Below are 21449 nucleotides of genomic sequence, written 5' to 3' on the forward strand. Positions count from 1 at the left end.
GAAAACGTTTTTTTTTGCATGCAACGATGTTCAACAGACTACGACAAGCGAGTGAATTTGTTAAAAAGATGATACGTATTGAATACGGTGGGGTGTATAATAAAGCGTTTTTTTACTCAAGGCCTAGATGACCAACCACACTGTACATGCAACGATGGACAGACCTATGACTGCAGTTATAATCCCAGCAGCAGCCCTAGATCCTGTAGTGATGGTCAACGGGCTCAAGTTAGTAGCTTGTGTTTCTGTTCCTGCAGCACCGTTACCCTGCGACGTGCCACCATCTTGAGCCGTGTAAGGCGCGGGTCTATCAAGACAAAATGTGTTTTGCATGATTTCGAGCGCGGCCATTTGTTCACCAAGTCCATAGTAACCGTCCCAACCATTGTAGAACCAATTTTGTCCGCATGTATGTCCATCGGTACCACCAGAACAAGACTGTGCTGCGCCTTTAGCAGAAGCGTGAATCCAACTCATGATCTTGTCTCTGGCCTGTGGAACCAGCTGCGCTGTTAAACCTAGAAATCTGGAAAAGTAAGCCTTGAAAGACCGCTGATCAGTATTGCATGAGTTAGCGCCCTGACAAGTTACTTCGTAGAGAATACTGTCGTTAAAGAAAATGCTCGAGGCGTTCAAAAACTCCCACGTTCTAACATGCCATTTTTCGTCCTGCGTCATGTTCCAGAGGTATGCACATCCGGACATTAGAAGGCCTTGATTGTAAGTCCATACGAGTTTAGTGATGTTACTGCAATTACCCTCTACTTTGGCACCGTCAAACACCAGATTAGTGCCATCTTCTTCCAACAGATGAATCCCTTTCATCCATTCAAACACTTTTTCGGCCCAGTCAACATATGAGGTGTTCCCGGTGTAACGTGCCAATCTAGCAGCGATATGGAAAAGTGCTCCGTTAGAAACGGTGTTTTTGTAGTCGTAACCCGAGTTCCAGGTGAAAATCTGCCATCTAAGCCCACCACCGCACGTATCGTCATCCCAACGAAGAGCCATGGTGTTAAAAACGGCCTGGGCCAAGTAAAGCCATTGGGGTTCGTTTTCCGCTGGATTTTCAAAATTTCTTTCAGCAGCTGCCATCACAACGAGGCCCCAAAAGGCCTGGTCATCGTTACCTTCTGTTACCGACTGATTGAGCGGCACATAATCGTTGTTATCACCCGTTTGTGCCAATAACGCCTGTTTTAAGATCCCATTGTATGTAGTGTTTCCGGTGTACCACCAATAGTCCAAAATTGACCCCCAAGCTCCACCAGCTTCCCACCAGTAGTAAGGGTCCGAAAACATACCCACGGGCTTACCATATTGTAGCCCTGTGTAGTAATCCAGCAAACCTTGTGCAACCAATGCAGTTGCATTGTAAGTCGCAGCTGTGTTGTTCTCATCCCAATAAACGCACAAAGACCCGCGGAAAGACGCGACAAACGCCAATACCCATGTCAGCGACAATCTCATCTGCTGAATTAATAGTAGAAACGCTCGAGACAAGACCAAAGGGGCGATGAAGTCTCAAGTTTAGGCGTATTGATGAACACATTTCGACTCGGTAGTAGTTAATGGGATGGGAGATCAAAATTTAAAGGTTTATATCTGGTCATTTCGTACGAGGTGGGATGCGAAATTAAGATATAGATTTTAGTCATTATCGACGAAGTTTTGATTTGAGATGTCGATGTTCGTCGACCATGATAATTCTATGATCTTTAACAGTGTTGAATCTGTCCCCTACCATTTGAACGCTGAGAAAGTTCAATATGGCAATGTTTAGGAAGCCTCTGGTTTTTTGCGGGCTGGTCCTTTCAGGACTAATTTGATCTTTCATCAGGGGTGGGTCTTTTTTTTTTTTTTGGGTTTTTGGGTTTTTTCAATATTCAACGTTTCCACTGCTTTGGTCTTCTCTATAGCCCTAGTGATCTCAATATCGAACGCTTGACCTGTTTGTCAAATTCTGCACGGTTGTCTCTCCACAGAATGCATGCGTCAATGTTGGCCCCAGACTCGATGTTGGGCTCACTGAGCATGCTCATGACACTCAGCAAAATCTTTTCGACACTTTGGACCGGCGACCAGCGCTCTTCTGCTAGCTCGTACATGTTTGGATCGTCACCTGGCGAGTGTAATATGGAAATGCACACCTCACCGTTGGGATAGATATTGGGATGCAGAATGCTAGGTGTGAACAATAATTTAGGTGGAGACAACGGATAATCGCGGGGAAACTCTAGACGTGCATTGAACACCCCGCCTTCATATGGAGAGTCTGGTGGTCCACTGATCAGACAATCCCATACAAAAAGGTTATCTTCCGTTATAGGACCCGCTACAATCCCCTGAGGACTGTCTTTGATCAATTGAGTGAGCTCTTTGAAAAGACGTTTTTGCGCAGTCTTTGACATCGTTACTGTTTCCAAAATGCTTGGCTAGCCCTATACCTCTTAGCTCTTTTCTGATGGATCAGATCGATCAAATGTGGTTAGTTCTCATAGTCAAATTCGCTAATAATGATGAATTTAGAGTGGTTGGTCTTATAAATTTATTCAACTGATGCAATCGGACTATTCGAAACATCGATGTGTTTAAATGTATGAAAACATAGTTAAAAGACACTTCAAGATCACAAAGTGGGGCTCTACTTAAAGAAAACCTTTTGCAAAACGTTTTTTAACCTTGGAATCGTTTTTCAAACGTTTCAAAAGACCTATTTTATGTGGGAATAGTAAGATAGTAATTTTGACTATAGTCTCAGACAGATTTAAAAACATTGATTCTTGAAGGCCATTTGAAAGCTACTAGTTCGGTTTTTGAGTTAGTTGCGCCTCAAAACGACGTTTTCCACAGGGGCTTTAGTGTTATTCTAGTCATTTGGCAAGCGTTATTACCATTGAAAAAACCCGCTCAAACTGTCGGTCGATCAGATAGCTTGGGATTTTTGTTGAAACATGATTATATATGACGGGGAGAAGTACTCGTGTGTCTCGTGTATCCGAGGCCACAGATCCACAACCTGCAAACACAGCAACCGGATGCTGGTCAAAGTACGCACAAAAGGTCGTCCATCAGCTAAAACGGTAAGAAAAGTTATCCTGGTGGATGCTAGTTCTCAAGTCGACAATAGTAAGGACACCTTACCAGACCATGTATCGGGGTCTGATTGCTGCTCTTCTACACCAGCACAATCGCCTTCCTTGCCCTGGTCCTGTAAAATGAATAAACAGCCAATTTTGTTTCTACGTGCTCAAAGCACCCAGAAGGCATTTCTGGTCGATGGTGCACTGAAGATTGTCATAGAAGATAAAAACGCACCATTACCAGACGGGAAAGTGAAACTTGTTTCGGAAAAAGACTACCTTATGAATCATCTGAAGATGTCTCATCCAAATGATGCTACCGGTAGCCAATTTTTACATACCCACACCAGCCAAAGGTCTGATAATTTGAAGGATGAGACATTGACAGAACCTGCTCTTTGGAATCTCCGATCCTTCGCCGATCCCATTGAAAACAAGCAACATACCCATGATACGGTCCTATCAAATGGCGACAATCGTTCATTTCATGCTAACACTTGTAAACATACAAGTGTAAGTCAGGTGGACTTCCAGGTCAACCAAGATTATTCGACGGCTCCAGAATTTCAAAACAACTCTTTTGTCGAACTTCTCACGCCCAAGGGCGTATATCTGAGCACTCAATGCAACTGTGAGAGTGATTGCCAGTGTGTGAACTGTCTTATTCATCGTAAGGAAGAGGAAATAGAAAGCTATGTCAAACAGAGTGGAGTGCCTCTGTCGAACGTTGGCAATGGTCGTATTAGTCTCCCGGATGAGCAATTCAACCCAGATACAATAGTTTGCAAGGCATCGTCCGGAAACTGTTACACTGACGATTGCATTGATCATCCCAAAGAAATTGTTCCCTTCAATAAGATAATACTATATGGGCTATTAAACGTTTCTCTTGGACCATCAAGTCTTATCAAGTACAAGAATAAGTTGATACCATCCAAATATTGGTGGGGACTGATTAAGGAAGAGTTACCATTCATGACTCCTAACCAAATAACAAAGCTAGATCTGATACAGTGGTTCGAAGACATACTTGTCACGATGGAGGCGCATAACTTAAGGGCATATGGCCAGGGATTATTAAACGGTCATAACATTGGGCTAATGACACACGCATAAGGAAGGGCAAAATTAGTTTTGTATGTAGCTATAAGCACTAACTGAACGAGGATACAAGTTTAAGTTTGGTAATATTCATAAGATTTTCACATTTTACCCATCTTTTGAGCAATGAAAGTTGCTTCTCTTTTGCCGCTTTCCCAAGCACCATAAGCGCAACCTGCACCATCCATAATGGTGTGCTCACCGGCAAAACGAATGATCGAACCATCATTATTGGTTAATGCTAACACGAGGTCAAGTGGATCATCACCAGGGACGCATGCGGAATAAGCACCAAGAGTATAATCATCCTGTGTCCACTTTGTTGTAAAGATGTTTTTCAGGACAGGACCCTGGTGATTGCTCTTTTTAGATGCCTCGTCAAAGTCCGCTAAGATAGGTTCAGTGCAATCAAAAGCAGCAAGAAGCTTGGTTAAGACAGGTTGAAAAAACTCATAGAGCTTTGTCTTTCCCTCGATAGCTTCAACGTGAGTGGTAAGAGGATCTGGCATCAGTGCTAGAATGGAAGGAACGTCTGTGTGTTTGGCCAAATTAACAAAGTAAATAGGGAAGTCCCATGGCTCGCCATTTTTGAAATTGTAGCTGGTATCGTTGTTGAGCTCGTCGACCAATGCTTGTAGATTGTCTGCATTGCGTGTTTTGCTAACAAAATCGGCATTAGATTTGCCTAATGAAAGTCCACGCGAGCGCTCTTTCGACCAACGACACTCTTCAAACTCGAACACAATTTTACCAAGAGCACCATAGTGCGCTTTTTTGAAGGCTTTTTGAACAGTTGGCGCTAGAGGAGGCGTGAACTCTATTCTACCCTTGCGGGGTTCCGGTTTCAAGGAGTGTGCCAAAATGCTTTGTGGAATAGTGACTAAGACGTAGTCACAAGAATATTCTTTGCCCGAATTTGTGCGAACTACAGCCTTTTTCCCTTCGGTATTGATAGATACAACTTCTGTCTCCATCTCAAACCATTCCTTAGGAAAAGAAGATGCAATACGATTGACAATTTTATCGTAGTTCATCACATACGCATTGCGGCCTTGATGAGCGATCTCCATGCATTTGGAGCTCATGGATTTCCAATCAATACCGTGCCAGCACTCCATAAACCTTGCCATTTGCGGAATGTACCTTATTTGATCATCCGTCAGCAAATTTCTTCTCTCGTAAAGATATTTGACGATGGTCTCAAAATAACTGACATCTGCAACGTCAAGACCTCCAAAATACTGGAGCTCATTGAATTTCATCAGTTCTTCCATCAAAAGCTCAAGTCCCATGTCAGGGTTTTGATCCACTCTTCCATAGTCTTTATCGAAGGTCACTGCAACGTCATCGTCAAATACAAATTGAGCGCTCTCTTCTTTGGGAAGACTCACTTCCTCGAGGAAAAGGCCATTGACTAATGTATCATGATGCCAGCTAGCACCCACGTCATACTTAGCGCCTCTATAGCCCGAAACCGTTTGCAATCTACCACCAACCCTGTTTCTTGCCTCGATGACCACACAAGATTTGTAGCCCAATTTGTACAGCTCAGAGGCAGCTTTCAAACCGGAAATTCCAGCACCGATAATAACAACACTTTTCTCTTGCATATTGTGACAGCCAATGTTGATCAATTGAGCTGGTATGGGAAAGTAGAGCTTCTGTTAAGCGGACGTTGTGGGAGCATAGGGTACTCGATCTTATAGCTGATAGATACTATCAATCGATCTACGATAATAAGGTGGTGTGTTTTTCAATGTCACGTGCCGATAGCTAAGCGAAACTGTTTAACCTGCTATGCTATCCATTTTGAGAATCAAACCACGATTTAGAGTCGATAGCAAGGATAAGGAACAATTTGTTAATCCCGAGCTCGTTTTTCGGGTGGGATGGTTGCATTGCCACGTTTTTTCGGTCGGTTTCAATAGCGATACTCAACATTCAATTGAAGGAAAAAACCTGGCGATCTTTCCCACAACTAGCGTCGTGACTGATTAGCGGGCCTCTTCTAACCTTGATCCGTACAATGCGTGGCACATAAGGTGCGAGCACCTAAGAATTCTAGCAAACATTCCTTTAAGATCTCGCTTTCCGTAGTTTCATTAACATATTACTTGATTGGAAAGCGCTTATGGCGCTTGGGTCGTTCATAGTGATAATATTCGATGGTTTTAAGAAAAAGGTAAAGAACATTACGGTTTCCGCTTATCTTGAGAGACTAGAACTTACCATTGGGGGTAGCTAAGAGCCATGAATATGGTCAGTTAACTAAACGCATTTATTAAGCGAAAAAACAGGATCGAAATCGAATAGATATCAGAAAAGTACCGTATATAGTGGTCAATATCACGTGGTAAGCTCATACGCGTCAATTTTAATATAATTTATATTAAAGTTTACGCGTCAGGTATAGACCACATCAACCGGTTAACATTCACTTGACCCAAAACCAGTCTTAAAATCCGTCATTGCGAACTAGCTCCAGGATACGCGTAGATAATGTTCAGACAGTCTAAACGTAGGGTTGCTGGCAGGAGAAATTTCGATGAACGCTCAGGCTCATCGTCAGGAAACTTCATCTTGAATGGAACAGCATCAGAAGAAGAAAAAAAATTGTACGAGTCGTTGTATCAGTCGAGGTTATCGTTCTACACCATTCCACCGAAGGGTGAAATTACACTGGAGCAATTTGAACTATGGGCCATTGACAGACTCAAAGTGCTTCTCGAAATCGAATCCTGCATTCAAAGAAATAAACCCGCTAGAGAAATGGAACTGATTGTAAAACCACTTTTACAGAAACTCCTTCCGTTGACCACTGACGACCTGGAAATACGCAAAAAGGACTACTATTCCCATTTCATATTGAGACTATGTTTCTGTAGATCCAAAGAACTTCGGGACAAATTTGTGCGTTCCGAGACCACACTGCTAAAGCTTCGTTTCAACATGTTGACATCCCAAGACCAGGCCAAATTCGTCAAGACCCTTAACCTACCATTTTTGCAATTCATATCGGATGAGGAAAAAGAACAGCTTTCTACAGAACTCTACCAAACTATCAGTGGGGCATTACAGTTCCAGTTGAATCTAACAGATGAAAATCAACGTCGGCAATATTTTAACCAGGAAAAATTCATCAAGTTGCCGTTTGAATCGGTCGTCGACCTGGTAGGGAACAGACAAGTTTTTATCAAGAAGGGGTCGGCGTACTTGCCCCAATTTCAACAACTCAACCACATCGCAAACGAGTTTTCGAGTATGCTTTCCACAGCACTGTTGAAAACATCTCAAAATATCCCACGTTTGAACGAAGATGATCGTTTACTGCCAATTCTTCATCACTTGTCCTCTGGATACGATGCTTCCAATTTTGTGCTCCAGGACCAATTCGGGAACGCCTCACAAGGTGAAGTAACTGCAACTAGCGTTTACTCAGCCAAGATTGAAGAAAACTTCCCACTATGTGCGAAGAACATGATGAACGGCTTAAAGACTGTGCATCATCTGCGATACCAAGCACGTCAGCAACTGACCTTTTTTCTTAAGGGTATTGGTATGAGTGTCGATGACGCCATGCAATTTTGGTCTGATGCCTTTGCAAAGGGTGGTATCACAACGGAAAAATTTAACAAGGAATACAAATACAACTTCAGGCACAATTATGGTTTAGAAGGTAATAGAATCAATTATAAACCTTGGGATTGTCGAACAATCCTCTCGAAACCTCGACCTTCAAGAGGCGAATTTCATGGCTGTCCTTACAGAGATTGGAACGTTGATAAACTGACACTTGAACTGTCCCAAGGAATGAAGCTAACGCAAACTCAAGTGAACAGCGTCTTGGACAACGTCGAGCGTACTGAATACACAGTGGCATGTACCAAAGTGTTTGAGATGACGCATGGCGGCTCTACAAATGTCGAGATCAACGATCAGACCCATATCTCGCATCCGAATCTATATTACGAAAGATCGCGACAACTTCAAAAGAAAGCCGAAGGTGCAGCGACATGAAAAACACATTCAAAGTTTTCAGGATATTTCATATCTATTTTTCTTGTCACAGCATTGTGCCGAGATTGTCGACATCCAACCATTGGTCAAACCATTGCAAATGAGCAAGTAAGTCCTCGTTACTGTAAACAAGGGAAGATTGTGGCTCAAGGTCAACTTCGAAATTAATGGAGTCGGACTTTAAATGCTCTTTTTCGACTATGCCAAATTGACGAAATTTATTGTTATTCACGGCGTCATTGGTGTGATCAACGCCAAAAACATTCTCAAGTTCCTTGGCAGATATTTGAAGCTGCTGACAGAACATATGATTTAACATTTTCAGGCACCACAAGCATTCTGACGCCATTCCAGGTGGGTTTGGGGGCTTTGCATGTTCAATATAGCGCCACGTCTTGAAGCTTTGCTCGAGCAATGACTTGGCCCTGCATATTTGTATTCCGCTGCGAATTAGTATCAAAGAGATGATACTTGAGGTGAAAGTTAATGATAAATTTAACCACCATGGTCTGAAGAATAAACCAGAGGTCACGATCGAATCAATAGTATTGAGAACCGTTTCAACAAGATCAAGAAGCTTCGGTGGGTGTACAGCCGGCGCATTTCGCATCAAATTTTCAAGTTGGGTGTCGCTATCTTCAACGTCAAGGAATATGAAAAGGCCGTTAATTTCCAAAGCTATCCTGACGTCCAGACCACACAACATCACTTGTTGTGCGCAAAGCTCGGTATCATGGAGTGACGAACCAACATTCTCCTGCCATTCGATAAGTCGACTTTTCGCGCTTTGATATTCTTCATCTGAAAGCTCTTCACCGTGAGCCTTTTGGCAGTCTGTTATTATAATGGCAAGCTTGTACAAAGCTATTGATTCTGGACTTAGCCAGCTATCGGAAGCGGTGTCGGGGGATTCCATTTCTGGTCCCGGGAGTTCCAATGCAGGAACGCGACCCATTTGAAAGTTAATCAGGCGGTCCATAATGAAACTTGCCCAGTAACAATTTTTCGCTCTGCACTCGTCGTAGGCGTTATGATGGTCAGGATATCTGTTGAGGAAAAGAGACATTCCATTACACATTTGCACGGCACGATTAAGGGCTTGCCAGCATGATATTTGACGATGACAGGTTCTCAAATAGAAAGCCATCAATAGCCACGACTGAATGAGCTCGAATGACTCCCATTCAAAAGATAGGCTAGTAGTGACTGTATAGGCAAAATCGAACAATGATTCTTCCAGATTTACATGAGACTCGACCCACTGGATCTCATCTTGTGACAAGCATTCATTAGAAGACGATCTTCCCGTTTTGTCCCCACTTTTGTCTTTACTATAGCTGAAGCGTAAGGCGATGGCTACAATAAGGTTGAGAATCGACTCAAACAAAGTGGTAGAGCCGTGTGAACCACCGTTGACAAACCCGCTCTTGAACTGTTGCCAGAAGGCTTGCTCGTGAATAATTGAGACAAACTTGTTGATATTTTGGAAATAATAGTGTGCGAGTTTTTCCACTATTTTCTGTTGAATAGGATCAGAGAAATCCCATTGCCATTGTACAGAATCGGGTGAATTTGAAACTTGGCGTTGTGCAAGGTAATGGCCTCCAGACATATTCCAGCCGTAGTATTGCAAGCGGGGTGGTCTTAACAAATGTTTTTCTATCACGGACTTTGGTAACGTTCTCATCAATGCGATGCCCAGGTAATATGGGAGCAAATTTTGATGTCTGCGGTGGAAACGATATTTATGAGGCGAATAGCGCTGCCATGGAGAAGACCAAGAGGACAAAGGTGGGTAGTCTGGACTTGATGAGTGTGGCCGAAGTTTTGTTATTGATCTTGACGCTTTTGGTTGATAAGAACAATGCACATCGTGCTTGATGCAATTTTGGCAAGGGTTGGACCCATCACATTTTACCTTGCGTCGTTTGCAGTTGAGACATGCTCTGTGGGTTCGATTACCACTGGTTGCCAGCATAGACATGTTAAGATGCGGTGTGTGGAACAGGTTTGTTCTGAAAGCATCTCTTCGAGAAGAGAGCGGTTGTTCAATAAGGTCCGAATGCAGTACCCGTGTAGGATGACGAGCAGTCCAATCGAAACGTCAGCGGTGAACAAAACGACAACGTACCACTTCTTTGCATATGTCCAAAGGCAATTAGCAGTACTTGATGCGCTTTACTATGTCGCATGCTCCTCAAATGAAACACCTCAACAAAATGAGTCCTGAAGTCAGAGCTTTTTCCGACATGAACAGTACTTGTATTGTTTAGATCAGTTCAAGTTAGAGCCTGTTTTCTATGCCACGTGACTAATACCATCAACAGATGTGCGCGATGGGTAACGAAATTTTCAAAATTCTAATGGGTAACCCATCATGTAGTCTGCAGGTTACTCATGAGCATGTGAGTTTAGACTGATTTTTTTGAGTAACCTATTATATATTACGTACGTTACTTGTTGCTACTCGCGGAGTTCTCAGGCGAAATAAATGTATTATTCACTAGGATCAGGCCTTTAGATGCCCCTTATTTAGCCCAGGTTTTGGTTCGAAGTGTTAGTCTAGTTTTTTAACAGTAAGGTAGGTTTTGGGAACGTTTCAAGTCAACATTGTACTGGATTAGCATGAAGTTCCACCTTTCACAAGTTGTTCGCGTCATTTTCCGTTTTAATTGAATTTAATTAAAGTACGCGTAGAGTCAATTAATATGGAAGTATATAGGACCTTTACAGACTATCATCGAGCTCATCGCTTCCCTTTACCAAAGAATGAAATGCTACATGTCTAGCTGAACCAAATAGTGTACACACTGGTACTTGAAATCTTGGCGCTGGCGCTGGCGCGGGCGCCGAATAAATCACATTGAACGTTCACGGGTTACTCGTGCAGTACAAAGTCATTTACCCGTTGCCCTTGGACAAGCACAATTCGATCTTGCTACTCGCGAGTATCGATGAGCATTGCTCAGCACGGGACTGCAGCGATTTGGTCATATCGTACTGTTTGGTGGTCATTATATACGTCTCTACTCGATTCTTGTCCAGGAGCGCGTTCGTTCGAATTGTGGTAAAGCCGACTGGGGAAGAGAGCAGACTCGGTGGGTCGAGTATACACGTATTTAGAGACTACGATACATGTAAAACAACACGTAGAATCCACATTCCCCATACCCAGTAGCTTGGAGTCATCTAAACAATACAACTATAAGGAGAGTCAGTGACTTCAGCGCTCACTTTGCTGAAATGCTTCATTTGAATATTGGTATTTGATTCATCACGGAATTGTAAAGATGGTCGTAAGTTGTCGAATAACTCGCGATTCTACTTGTCATTCTACCTGTCGTTCTACTTATCGTTCTACTCGCCATTCTACTCGCCATTTCACCCGTACCCGTCCCCAGTCTTGTACTTGTTGTTTACCAAGGTTATCATCTTGTACTATTACGTCGCTGAGCTCAAAACATGACGTAATCGGGGTTACCCGCCCTTAGAAGAAATGTTGCATTGGGACTATTGAGAAATGCACTAGTAGCAGCATCGATTTTAAACAACAATGCCGAGACTTAGGCACCAGTGAAAGAAAAACAAGCCCACACACGGACAGGACACAGAGTATCAGAACCAATGACGTATACTAGAATCGTCTTGTGTCCGTCGTCTCCGTCGTCTCCGTCGTCTCCGTCTCGTCTCGTGTATTCTTATTCGTAGGCGTTGTTGTGGTGCTGATTAACTTATTAGCATTGGTCCCGTTACCCGATTCTTGAACCCAGCCACCCGTGCAGCACCCACACACCGCACTCATTATCTCTCTTTTTTTTTTTTTCCCCTTTCTCTCTCACATACCTCTGGAGCCGGGATTGTTATTTTTTTCGCGTCGCGTACGTGCTGATTGCGCAGTACTACTAACTGTGTGTGCGCGTTTTATTCGCGTATCTTGCTTTGTGTGGCATCCCGCGTTTTGCATCGCACCACGCATGCAAACTGCAAACGGCATGCAAATGAAAAATAATTTCAAGCCCCGGTGCATATTTAAAGCGAACGTTATGGCGATGCAGTAAAGGCACATCCAAGAGCAGCCACGGAATACAATTAAAAAACAAACAAAATATAATAAAGGCGTGATGGCAGACCTCGCTCCACACGGAACGGCCGATCCCGGTAGCAGTTCCGATCCGAGCAGCGCGGCCGTAGCGAACGATGCCGGAAACGGTGTCGGATATCCGACGCAGCAAGAGGCGCAGAATCAGCAACAGCAGCAGCATCAGCAGCAACAGGTTCAGGACAGCGCGCAGCAGCAATCACCGCCACAACAACAACAACAACAAGTACAGAAACAACAACAACAACCACAACAACAGGCGCAGACGCAGACGCAGTCGCAGCCGCAGTCGCAGCCGCATGCCGCGGATGCTTCCGAGGAAAGTCCCGCGGATAGCAGTCGGCGCGAAAATGTTCTGATGTCGGGGCAAGCGCCTGGAACAGTGGCACAACGTGAGCATCAATGGCCCCCCCAGCACCAACAGCACCAACAGCAACATCATGCATACCACTACAGCCCGCAGGGTGGAGGCTACTACACAGCGCCTGCAGGACCCTCAGTGGTGGACGGCGCGCATGTGGCACAGTACACGTACGCGTACCACCCAAATGCAGCCGCACAGCAACAGCAGCAGGCGTCTGAAGGCGCCGCAGCGTATGCTGCATCATATGGCGCACCTCCAGGCTACGCTTACTACCCGCCCGTCTACGGCAGCAGCGCGGGCGCAGAGGAGCAGCAGCACTATGCGCTACACCAGCCACAGCAGCAGCAGCAGCAGCAGCAGCAGCAACAGCAACCGCAGCAGCAGCCCGCAGCCGCGTATCTGTCATATCGCCAGTACGACCATGCACAAGCGCAGGCCCAAGCCCAGGCCCAGGCTCAGGCACAAGCACAAGCGCAAGCACAGTATCAGGCTCAGACCCATGCACAGTCATACCAGTATCCCGGATTCCGTGCTGCAGGACCTGCGGAGGATATCACAAACTCGCCGGTGGGCCACGGATCATACTACGGCGAGGATGCAATGGCTCATGCGAAGCGGCGCAACATGCCCGTTCCCGCCCGCTCTTCTGTGGACAGTTCTGCATTGCTGGGGCTGGCCACTGCAGGCGCCAGCGTAGAACCGGGCCAGCATGTATCGTCCCATGCGTCTCCGGTTGCAGGTCCATCTGCGCCTGTGCATCCAGCTGCAGCGGCAGCAGCTGCAGCTGCTGCCGCTGCTGTGGCCAGGCCTCGTGTCACCACAACCGTTTGGGAAGACGAAAACACTTTGTGTTACCAGGTCGAAGCCAACGGCGTATCCGTGGTGCGCAGGGCGGATAACGACATGATCAACGGGACCAAGCTTTTGAACGTGGCCAAAATGACCAGAGGACGTCGAGACGGGATCCTCAAGGCTGAAAAAATTCGGCATGTGGTGAAGATCGGGTCCATGCATTTGAAAGGCGTGTGGATCCCGTTCGATAGCGCGTTGGCAATGGCCCAGCGCGAAAAGATCGTGGACCTATTGTTCCCGCTATTCGTGCGCGACATTCAAGGCGCCATCCAGCAAGGTGCGTCATCGGTGCTGGCGGCAAACATGCAGCCACCGTCACAGCAGATGGCCGTTTCTGCGCCGCCTTCCAGGGGCACCGCGTACTACGGCGAGTCTGTGGCGACCGGAGTTCCGCCGGGCTACCACCAGCCGTTAGCCGCCTACGGCAACTACCAGTTCCCAGAATACACGTACGGTGCGGCGGCGGCGCCGGCCGCCGCCGCCGGAGCGGGCCGACATATGATGCCCGGACCTATGTCTGCATTGATAGGACCCGGTCCCGGCCCCGGCAGTCAGAATCATCCGCACCAACATATACCGGGTCCAGGTCCAGGTCCTCTAGTGCCCGGACCAAACGTCGTTACTCACGGCGGATCCGGTCTGATGGCCGGACCTCCTATAGCCGCTCCGATATCCGTTTCGGGCGGCTCGGTCAACGAACAGCACACCCCACATTCGCAACAACACGTAGTGACCGGTTCCCGGAATCCCTCGGACGTTGTTAAGTCCGGCTCTGATCAGCGGCAAGCATAAACAGACAACAACAACAACTTGGATATGACCCTGTAAAGTTTAGACTGAAAGTTGCGACAGTGTTAGCATCCTCGCGGTAAATACATAATTAACGATGATATAAATGGTTTCTTTAGGAGTTAAGACAGTGATTAGATGTCGTCAAATACACTGGATGAAATGAAAATAAGTCACGTGACCCCTGTAAAATAGTTCAAACGAAAAAAATCTGCTGTTGGTCCGCAACAAATGGAGTGGTGTTATTCTAATAAGATACACAAATCGAGTGGTTTTAGCAGGGTGAGATCCTTTTCTTCTCCTCCTCCTACCCCCCCCCTCAAAGAGTTCATGAAGTTGTAAATCTGTTCATTCGTAACTCATTCCTCACGACTGCGTCGTCGAGGTCTAATTTATTGACATTTGATTATAACAATAGCTAACTGTACTCATCGACATCACAAACTAATGACGGTCAAAACGTCGCGTCAATTGGCTAAAAAGTAACGCCCATTTCTTCTTGTTCCACCATTTTCCTCTCCCAAACACCACACCTCCAACACATCCCATCTGTTACAATGAACCCGTCCGAACGCATTCTCCCCGAGGAATATCGAGTAAACTCGCAAATGATCAACAAACTGATCAAACAAAACAAAGAACTGACTCTGCAACTGGACCGAAAACAAGACGAAATTGACCGCATGAATGTACTTATCGGCTCATTGAGGGGTAAGCTCATCAAATACACAGAGCTAAACAAAAAACTGAACCAGAACATCAATCGCAATAACAACCATGTCAACGCTTCAGCTGCAGCAACAGAGTCTATGACTCATTCAGAGAGCCAATCACCGAACTTCTCGCCCGTGGACTTTTTGCAAGTGAACAAGACGCGAACCAAAGATCCCACCAATCCTGCAGCGCGTACTTCTCATTTGGAAGCACGTATAGGTGACATATACTCAAAACTTGACGCGCTAACGACTTTGATGACCCATTCCATCGGCGAAACGGGCCGTTCAGCAGCCAGTCCGTCAACACAGACCAACTCAGATTCTCGGGCAACACACACACGACCCAATTCTTCTTCTGCGTCCACAGAATCCGTGGTGCATCGATCGCTACGTCTGGCCTCTGAAGATGACATTATAACGCAGGAGAGTGCAGAGCTCCAAAATTTAGAGGGGCAAATCGAACTGCTGAAACGGAAACTTTTGATCAAACGTGAAAACGAGCTACGAAAATTGTCATTGAATAAAGAGCTGCTAGATCTTATGGATAAATTGGACATGTCGAAGCCCACACTGCCGACATCTCACGACGCTGCGGTTTCTGAGAGCGTAACAGACACCACACCTCCACATTGCGAGCAATGCCGCAAGTCTACATCGTCCATCAATGCCAAAAACGTCAAATCTTCTGGTGCTACTCTTCACAACCACAACCATTTTTCCTCAGCGGCCTCCCGCAATCCTCCCTACATGTCGATGGCTCAGGCCCTAGAGACCCCAACACCGGCCCATCGTGCCACCAAGAGTAATGACACATTGTGGTGATTTTTTGGATGGCATTTCGAACTTCTCAACCTTTGTGATGTGGATGGCTGTTAATGCGCGGCTCACCACTCCGATTCCGTCTTACGACCGCCCCGCTGTTGTGAACCACGTGACCATCCGTTTATCGTTCCTACTCCTCACATCATACGACAATCTTTCTCGAGCTCGTTTAGCGCCATTGACAAGATTTTTTTCGCATAAAGTTGTTATGGTACATCAGACACTGTTCATCACATCGCATCACAATCTCTCATCCAAAACCGTACGAGCCCACCTCAAGGTTTTGAGCTCCGATTACTCCGGCTTGAAATATATATAAAGGCCAGTTGTCGTCACTGTTGGGACTTGATAGAAACGAAGTGAAGTAGTCATCTCCGAAGCTCATTTCAAGGCAGTAGAAACAAATCTACTTTATAAAGTTAAACTGAGATGAGCTCAATTGTCAGCAACAGTTCGAGCACCGCGTGGGTCGCAGAAGCGCAGACCGGCGCCTTTTTCGGTTCTGGAGCCGGTATCCACAAAATTGTGGATGTAATCCAGCAGTTGTCGTATTGGAAATTGTTTTTGAGTATCGTTTTTGTGGGTCTGGCATGGGATCAAATATCTTACCAATTGAAGAAGGGCAGCATTGAGGGACCTCAATTCAAGATGTGGCCGATCATTGGACCATTTTTAGAGTCTTTGGACCCCAAATTTGAAGAATATAAAGCCAAATGGGATTCTGGTCCCCTGTCATGCGTTTCCATTTTCCACAAATTCGTTGTTATCGCTTCGACCAGAGACTTGGCCCGCAAAATCCTTCAAAGCTCCAAATACGTCAAGCCCTGCGTGGTGGATGTGGCTGTCAAAATCTTGAGACCTTCCAACTGGGTGTTCTTGGACGGCAAAGCCCACGTTGACTACCGTAAATCGCTAAACGGACTTTTCACCAAATCCGCGCTTTCACAGTACCTGGGAACTCAAGAATTGGTCATGGACAAGTACCTAGAGAAGTTTGTCGAGTTTTCAAAGGAAAAAGACTTCAAACCAAGAGTTTTTTTCCATGAAATGAGAGAAATCATGTGTGCCTTGTCTCTGAAGGCCTTTTGTGGAGACTATATCACAGAAGACCAAATCAGAAAAGTGGCTGACGACTATTACCTGGTCACTGCTGCTTTGGAACTAGTTAATTTCCCTATCATCTTGCCTTACACCAAGACATGGTACGGACGCAAAACCGCTGACATGACAATGAAGATTTTCGAAAAATGCGCCCAAATGGCCAAAGATCACATTGCAGCAGGTGGAGAATCCAACTGTGTCATGGACAACTGGTGTAAGTTGATGCACGACGCTAAGACTAAAGATGACGAAAATTCCAGACTACTCCACAGAGAGTTTTCAAACAGAGAAATCTCTGAGGCCGTGTTTACCTTCTTGTTTGCATCTCAAGATGCGTCTTCATCTCTAGCATGCTGGTTGTTTCAAATTGTCGCCGACAGACCTGATGTCATGGAGAAGATCAGAGAAGAGCAATTGCAGGTACGTGACAACGATCCTTCGAAGCCACTCTCTTTGCCTTTGATCGAAGACATGAAATATACTTACATGGTTGTCAAGGAAGCTTTGCGTTACAGACCTCCAGTCATTATGGTACCATACATGGTCAAGGAAAAATTCCCTGTCGCACCTAACTACACAGCCCCCAAGGGAGCAATGCTCATCCCAACTTTGTACCCAGCTTTGCATGACCCTGAAGTTTATGAAAACCCAGAAGAGTTCATCCCAGAAAGATGGGTTGAAGGTTCTCCTGCCAACGAAGCGAAAAAGAACTGGCTCGTCTTCGGTTCCGGACCACATGTATGCTTGGGGCAAACTTACGTTATGATGACTTTCACGGCACTCATTGGTAAATTTGCCATGTACACCGACTGGAAACATGAAGTTACACCATTAAGTGAAAAGATCAAAGTGTTTGCCACTATTTTCCCTAAAGACGATCTGCTCTTGGCATTCAAAAAAAGAGATCCACTAACTGGAAAAATTGAAGCTTAGTGTTTCAATCTTTACTCTTTTATTATTCTTGACTTCCAGCCAGCCCAGCCTCTTATGTTATTTGTGATATATACTGCACAACTAGGCCGAATTTGTATTTTTTCTATCTCACACGATGTAAATGGACATCTTCCGAGGACGCCTTGGGGCTGCACTTCTAAAATACAATTTTTTTACCTTGAAACTTGGCGGCCTTTTGTTTTTCCTCCGCTTGCTTCTTCGCTTCCCATGAAGGATGAACTTGTGTGGATTTTGAAATCTGTTCTGGACGAAGCTTTTGTTCACCATTGTGACGAACTTGTGCTTCCTCTCTTTCACGAGCCTTACTGGCGCGCTTTTCAACTCTCTGTTCGTATTCAGCTTGTCTTTGATTCCTTTCAGATTGCTCTTCTTGTATCCGCTTTTGAACATGATTGGCGGTTTTACCAAACTTCTTCTCCCAGATCTTCTGACGAGCACGTTGACCTCTTCTGTTTTTCCGCTTGGGTGCGTTATCAATCTGTTCCGGTTCTGCTTCAGCATCTGAAAATTCATCGTCTGAACCTCCGCTGTAGTAACCAGTCATTAGTTCAGGAAGAGGTGCATTTTTCGTGGATACCGCTCCCTTTCCCTTCGTCTTCTCAGTTTTCTGGCGCTTGGAGACAGGCTGGTCATCTGATTCTTCATCACTTGACGCAAGGTCGTAATCGCCTTCTGAATCTTCACTAGGCTCTTCATCGGTGATCTCGTTATAGTTAATTGTAGGGTCAAGTGCTGGAATGGCAACATCGTCATTTTCGTCATCTGAGCCTACCAATAGGCCTTCGTATTGTTTTAGAATCTCATCTTCGTCCAAACCTCCAGGTAATTCAGCATCACGATCCCCGGAATTGTTGCTGGAAACTTGATCACTGCTTTCTTCCGACTCGGAACTTGACTTAGCGTCCGATTCTTCAGTTTTATTCTTGATTTCTGAAACTTTCGGAAGTTCGGACTCTCTAGTTTTTTTGATGTTGAGAAACATGTCCATACCACTGTCGAAGGCAGACAACAGCTCTTTGATTTTTTGTCCCGCCATTGTTTGACTGAGCAGCTTATCGCAACCCTTTGTTGCGACCACTACTTCATTCCACACACGACTTGGATTGTACGTGTGAGTTTTATCTTGAGCTGCCAAAAAGTACTCACTATCTTTGAACCATGCTGGCGGATCGGTTTTGGCCGCTTTCGATGGTGTGATTTTGGCTACCAAAAGCTTGCAAGTTCTAGACTTGCCAAAAAGCTTACAAAAAACAGCCAACTTGTATTTGTCGTCCAACGTCTTGAGTGTTTTGAGCTTATCTTGGTTTTTCTCGTTATGTTTTTTCGCCAGAGTGGAATACTGCTGTTGTAGCGTTTTCTCTAACAAACTTGTCAACTTATTTTCCAAATGAAATGCTTTCTTTTGCACAATTTCGGCTCGCAACGACGTCAATTGCGCATTGGTCTCGTTCAAACTGGCAGAATCAAGGATCTTGCTGATTTTTTTTGAAGTTTTCTTACCCTTGGCATTGAATGTTTTTGCAGTGTTCTTCAAACGAGGCTTGAAGTCATTTAAAGTGCCATTTAAGTGGTGGAACTGGTATTCCAAATTGTCAAGTTTGAATATCAAGTTTTCCTTGGGCATTTTTGATGCTTTTACAAGTCGACCTATCGCTGTTGAATATCGTTAAAGTCCAGCGATGAGCTAGGCGATGAGCTTGGAAATTTCAGCTTATTTAATAAAATTTTCCTTTGACAAAAAATAAACCAACTCTGAGGACGAGGTGGACAACCTTTGGAGCGTCAAAAGCAGCACGGAGCAGCCGTTGATGATGCAGAGGAGTGTAGAAGGACTATCGAATACTTGCTAGTAGAAATTTACTTTATTCTTGGTACTATTTGGCTAAATACCTGAAGGTGACACTGTCGAGTGCCAATCATTATCATACCGATGAGCTCACGGTGAGCATATGTGCGTGCGTGGTCCACATTACAAAAAAATTTACAAGGGTCTACAAGGCGAATTACAATCAGACTGACATGCAAATCGAATTTTTTTGAGTCTCTTTTCATCAAAAAGATTTCAATACTTTAGTTACTTGTCATCATTGTGTTGTTGAACGCAAGTTGCATTCTAGGTCGAAATCAAAACGAGACTGGATGGGTAGCTGGGTGCGATGCTTGTCCTCAAGCATCTAATGATCGGTGTGGATTATCATGACGGGTTTTGGAACGTCAATTTTTCTCACATTATTGGTGTCTCTATCTTGCTCAGTACCACGCCCTGTCACAGGCATATTATCATCAACATCTCTAAACCAAACAAGTAAAGAGAGAAACAGCTGACCGTCGTGAAAAGTGGAAAAGTCATCATAAACAAGAAAGAGGTGTCATCACCATAATACCACACTGCACCAGCTATCAATCCGTCCGTTCCAATTGAGTTGTCGAATTAATGTGGAGAGACCAGGCTAGAGATCTCAAGTCGATTTTCTGCATCAGACGTGAATGAAACTTATCTTCAATGAAAATCTCAGACATATGCTTGTCTATTAGTTTCTTTCGTATCATCTTCTGCAAAAATTCTTGTAACAGAAGTCTTTCTTTCTGTCTGTTGGACACATTTCCAAAGTATCCCCGGACAATACTGCAGGATTATTATCTAATAATCAGTGCCCCCCATAAACAACCATCGGAAAAAGACATGAAGCCCTTGCGTTTTCGACCTCAACATCAGAATTGCATGAATGGAATATAATTTAGTTGTGTCTTCAGCGAGAAAAACCTCGATCAGACTCGTCATCTAAAAATATCATCATTTTGAAAAGAACGCAAACACAAAACATAACATAGTATGTTACCTTTATTGGTGTCTTAGGGTAGTTCAAAAACTTGCAATATCATCCAGGAACACGAGGAAAAAAAAAAGCATGTCGACTGACGACGGACTCCGCTCTCGGCTCCACTTTTTCCTGACAGAATTACCGAATCAGTAGCGTGGGGTTTCTAAGCCCACTTTAAAGCAGTATCACTCATAATCGAACTCATTTTTATGAGCCGAATCAGTGCCCAGTGCTGTGCATCGTCATTTGGAACTCTTCAGGATCAGGGCCATTCGTGCTACTTGCCAAAATTCACATAATTCTGAAGAAACGCCTGTTCCTTCAAAAAACAGAATTTGGCAAATTTTTTTCCACGTTGAGCAAAAACTAGTTTTTCGTGCAGAGTCTGTAAATCGCCGAGTTACAATTCAGAAATAGTGCAAAAACTTATCAACATATAATCGTTCAGCCAGTAATTCCAGCTTTGTTTTTGTTACATCATCATAAAAGTAACTCAGTAGCTACGAAAGCAACGAGCGGCGTTTTTTTTGGAAAATGCCTTATTGTTCGAGAAGAGTAATAGTATGCGCCAGTACCACTGTACTGGTCTAAGAACACAGTCTCAGATAATGCGATTAGTTTCTAATCACGAAAATAATTCAGAAACTCTAGTTTGTAAATTTTAATCTTGGTCATCAGTGATAATGCTCTTCTCAAGACGAGGCTTCGCTTCCTATTAGTTCCCTCGAG

General features: G+C 44.7%; 10 protein-coding genes across 10 annotated transcripts; 5 read left to right on the forward strand and 5 right to left on the reverse strand.

Annotated features, from left to right (window-relative positions):
- Nucleotides 1-123: 123 nt before the first annotated feature.
- DCW1 (LALA0S02e00496g1_1) lies at nt 124-1470 on the reverse strand (the record flags this gene model as incomplete). The annotated part of the gene is made up of 1 exon (XM_022773550.1): nt 124-1470. One exon carries the CDS (start codon nt 1468-1470, stop codon nt 124-126), a length of 1347 nt encoding a protein of 448 aa, XP_022627065.1.
- Nucleotides 1471-1913: 443 nt separating this feature from the next.
- On the reverse strand, nt 1914-2411 carry UBC7 (LALA0S02e00518g1_1; the record flags this gene model as incomplete). The annotated part of the gene is made up of 1 exon (XM_022773551.1): nt 1914-2411. One exon carries the CDS (start codon nt 2409-2411, stop codon nt 1914-1916), a length of 498 nt encoding a protein of 165 aa, XP_022627066.1.
- Nucleotides 2412-2954: 543 nt separating this feature from the next.
- Nucleotides 2955-4199, forward strand: MAC1 (LALA0S02e00540g1_1; the record flags this gene model as incomplete). The annotated part of the gene is made up of 1 exon (XM_022773552.1): nt 2955-4199. The coding sequence occupies one exon, from the start codon at nt 2955-2957 to the stop codon at nt 4197-4199; it is 1245 nt and encodes a 414-aa protein (XP_022627067.1).
- An 86-nt stretch (nt 4200-4285) lies between these two features.
- On the reverse strand, nt 4286-5794 carry FMS1 (LALA0S02e00562g1_1; the record flags this gene model as incomplete). Its single annotated transcript, XM_022773553.1, has 1 exon — nt 4286-5794. One exon carries the CDS (start codon nt 5792-5794, stop codon nt 4286-4288), a length of 1509 nt encoding a protein of 502 aa, XP_022627068.1.
- Nucleotides 5795-6683: 889 nt separating this feature from the next.
- On the forward strand, nt 6684-8201 carry PRI2 (LALA0S02e00584g1_1; the record flags this gene model as incomplete). The annotated part of the gene is made up of 1 exon (XM_022773555.1): nt 6684-8201. The coding sequence occupies one exon, from the start codon at nt 6684-6686 to the stop codon at nt 8199-8201; it is 1518 nt and encodes a 505-aa protein (XP_022627069.1).
- Nucleotides 8202-8247: 46 nt separating this feature from the next.
- On the reverse strand, nt 8248-10185 carry STB4 (LALA0S02e00606g1_1; the record flags this gene model as incomplete). The annotated part of the gene is made up of 1 exon (XM_022773556.1): nt 8248-10185. One exon carries the CDS (start codon nt 10183-10185, stop codon nt 8248-8250), a length of 1938 nt encoding a protein of 645 aa, XP_022627070.1.
- Nucleotides 10186-12322: 2137 nt separating this feature from the next.
- SOK2 (LALA0S02e00628g1_1) lies at nt 12323-14308 on the forward strand (the record flags this gene model as incomplete). The annotated part of the gene is made up of 1 exon (XM_022773557.1): nt 12323-14308. One exon carries the CDS (start codon nt 12323-12325, stop codon nt 14306-14308), a length of 1986 nt encoding a protein of 661 aa, XP_022627071.1.
- A 554-nt stretch (nt 14309-14862) lies between these two features.
- Nucleotides 14863-15843, forward strand: SPC42 (LALA0S02e00650g1_1; the record flags this gene model as incomplete). The annotated part of the gene is made up of 1 exon (XM_022773558.1): nt 14863-15843. One exon carries the CDS (start codon nt 14863-14865, stop codon nt 15841-15843), a length of 981 nt encoding a protein of 326 aa, XP_022627072.1.
- Nucleotides 15844-16272: 429 nt separating this feature from the next.
- Nucleotides 16273-17877, forward strand: ERG5 (LALA0S02e00672g1_1; the record flags this gene model as incomplete). The annotated part of the gene is made up of 1 exon (XM_022773559.1): nt 16273-17877. The coding sequence occupies one exon, from the start codon at nt 16273-16275 to the stop codon at nt 17875-17877; it is 1605 nt and encodes a 534-aa protein (XP_022627073.1).
- A 157-nt stretch (nt 17878-18034) lies between these two features.
- Nucleotides 18035-19522, reverse strand: BUD22 (LALA0S02e00694g1_1; the record flags this gene model as incomplete). The annotated part of the gene is made up of 1 exon (XM_022773560.1): nt 18035-19522. One exon carries the CDS (start codon nt 19520-19522, stop codon nt 18035-18037), a length of 1488 nt encoding a protein of 495 aa, XP_022627074.1.
- Between the last annotated feature and the right edge of the window lie 1927 nt (nt 19523-21449).

The sequence above is a fragment of the Lachancea lanzarotensis genome, scaffold LALA0S02 (genome assembly GCF_000938715.1).
Source record: "Lachancea lanzarotensis genome assembly LALA0, scaffold LALA0S02, whole genome shotgun sequence".
Taxonomy (NCBI): Eukaryota; Fungi; Ascomycota; class Saccharomycetes; order Saccharomycetales; family Saccharomycetaceae; genus Lachancea; species Lachancea lanzarotensis.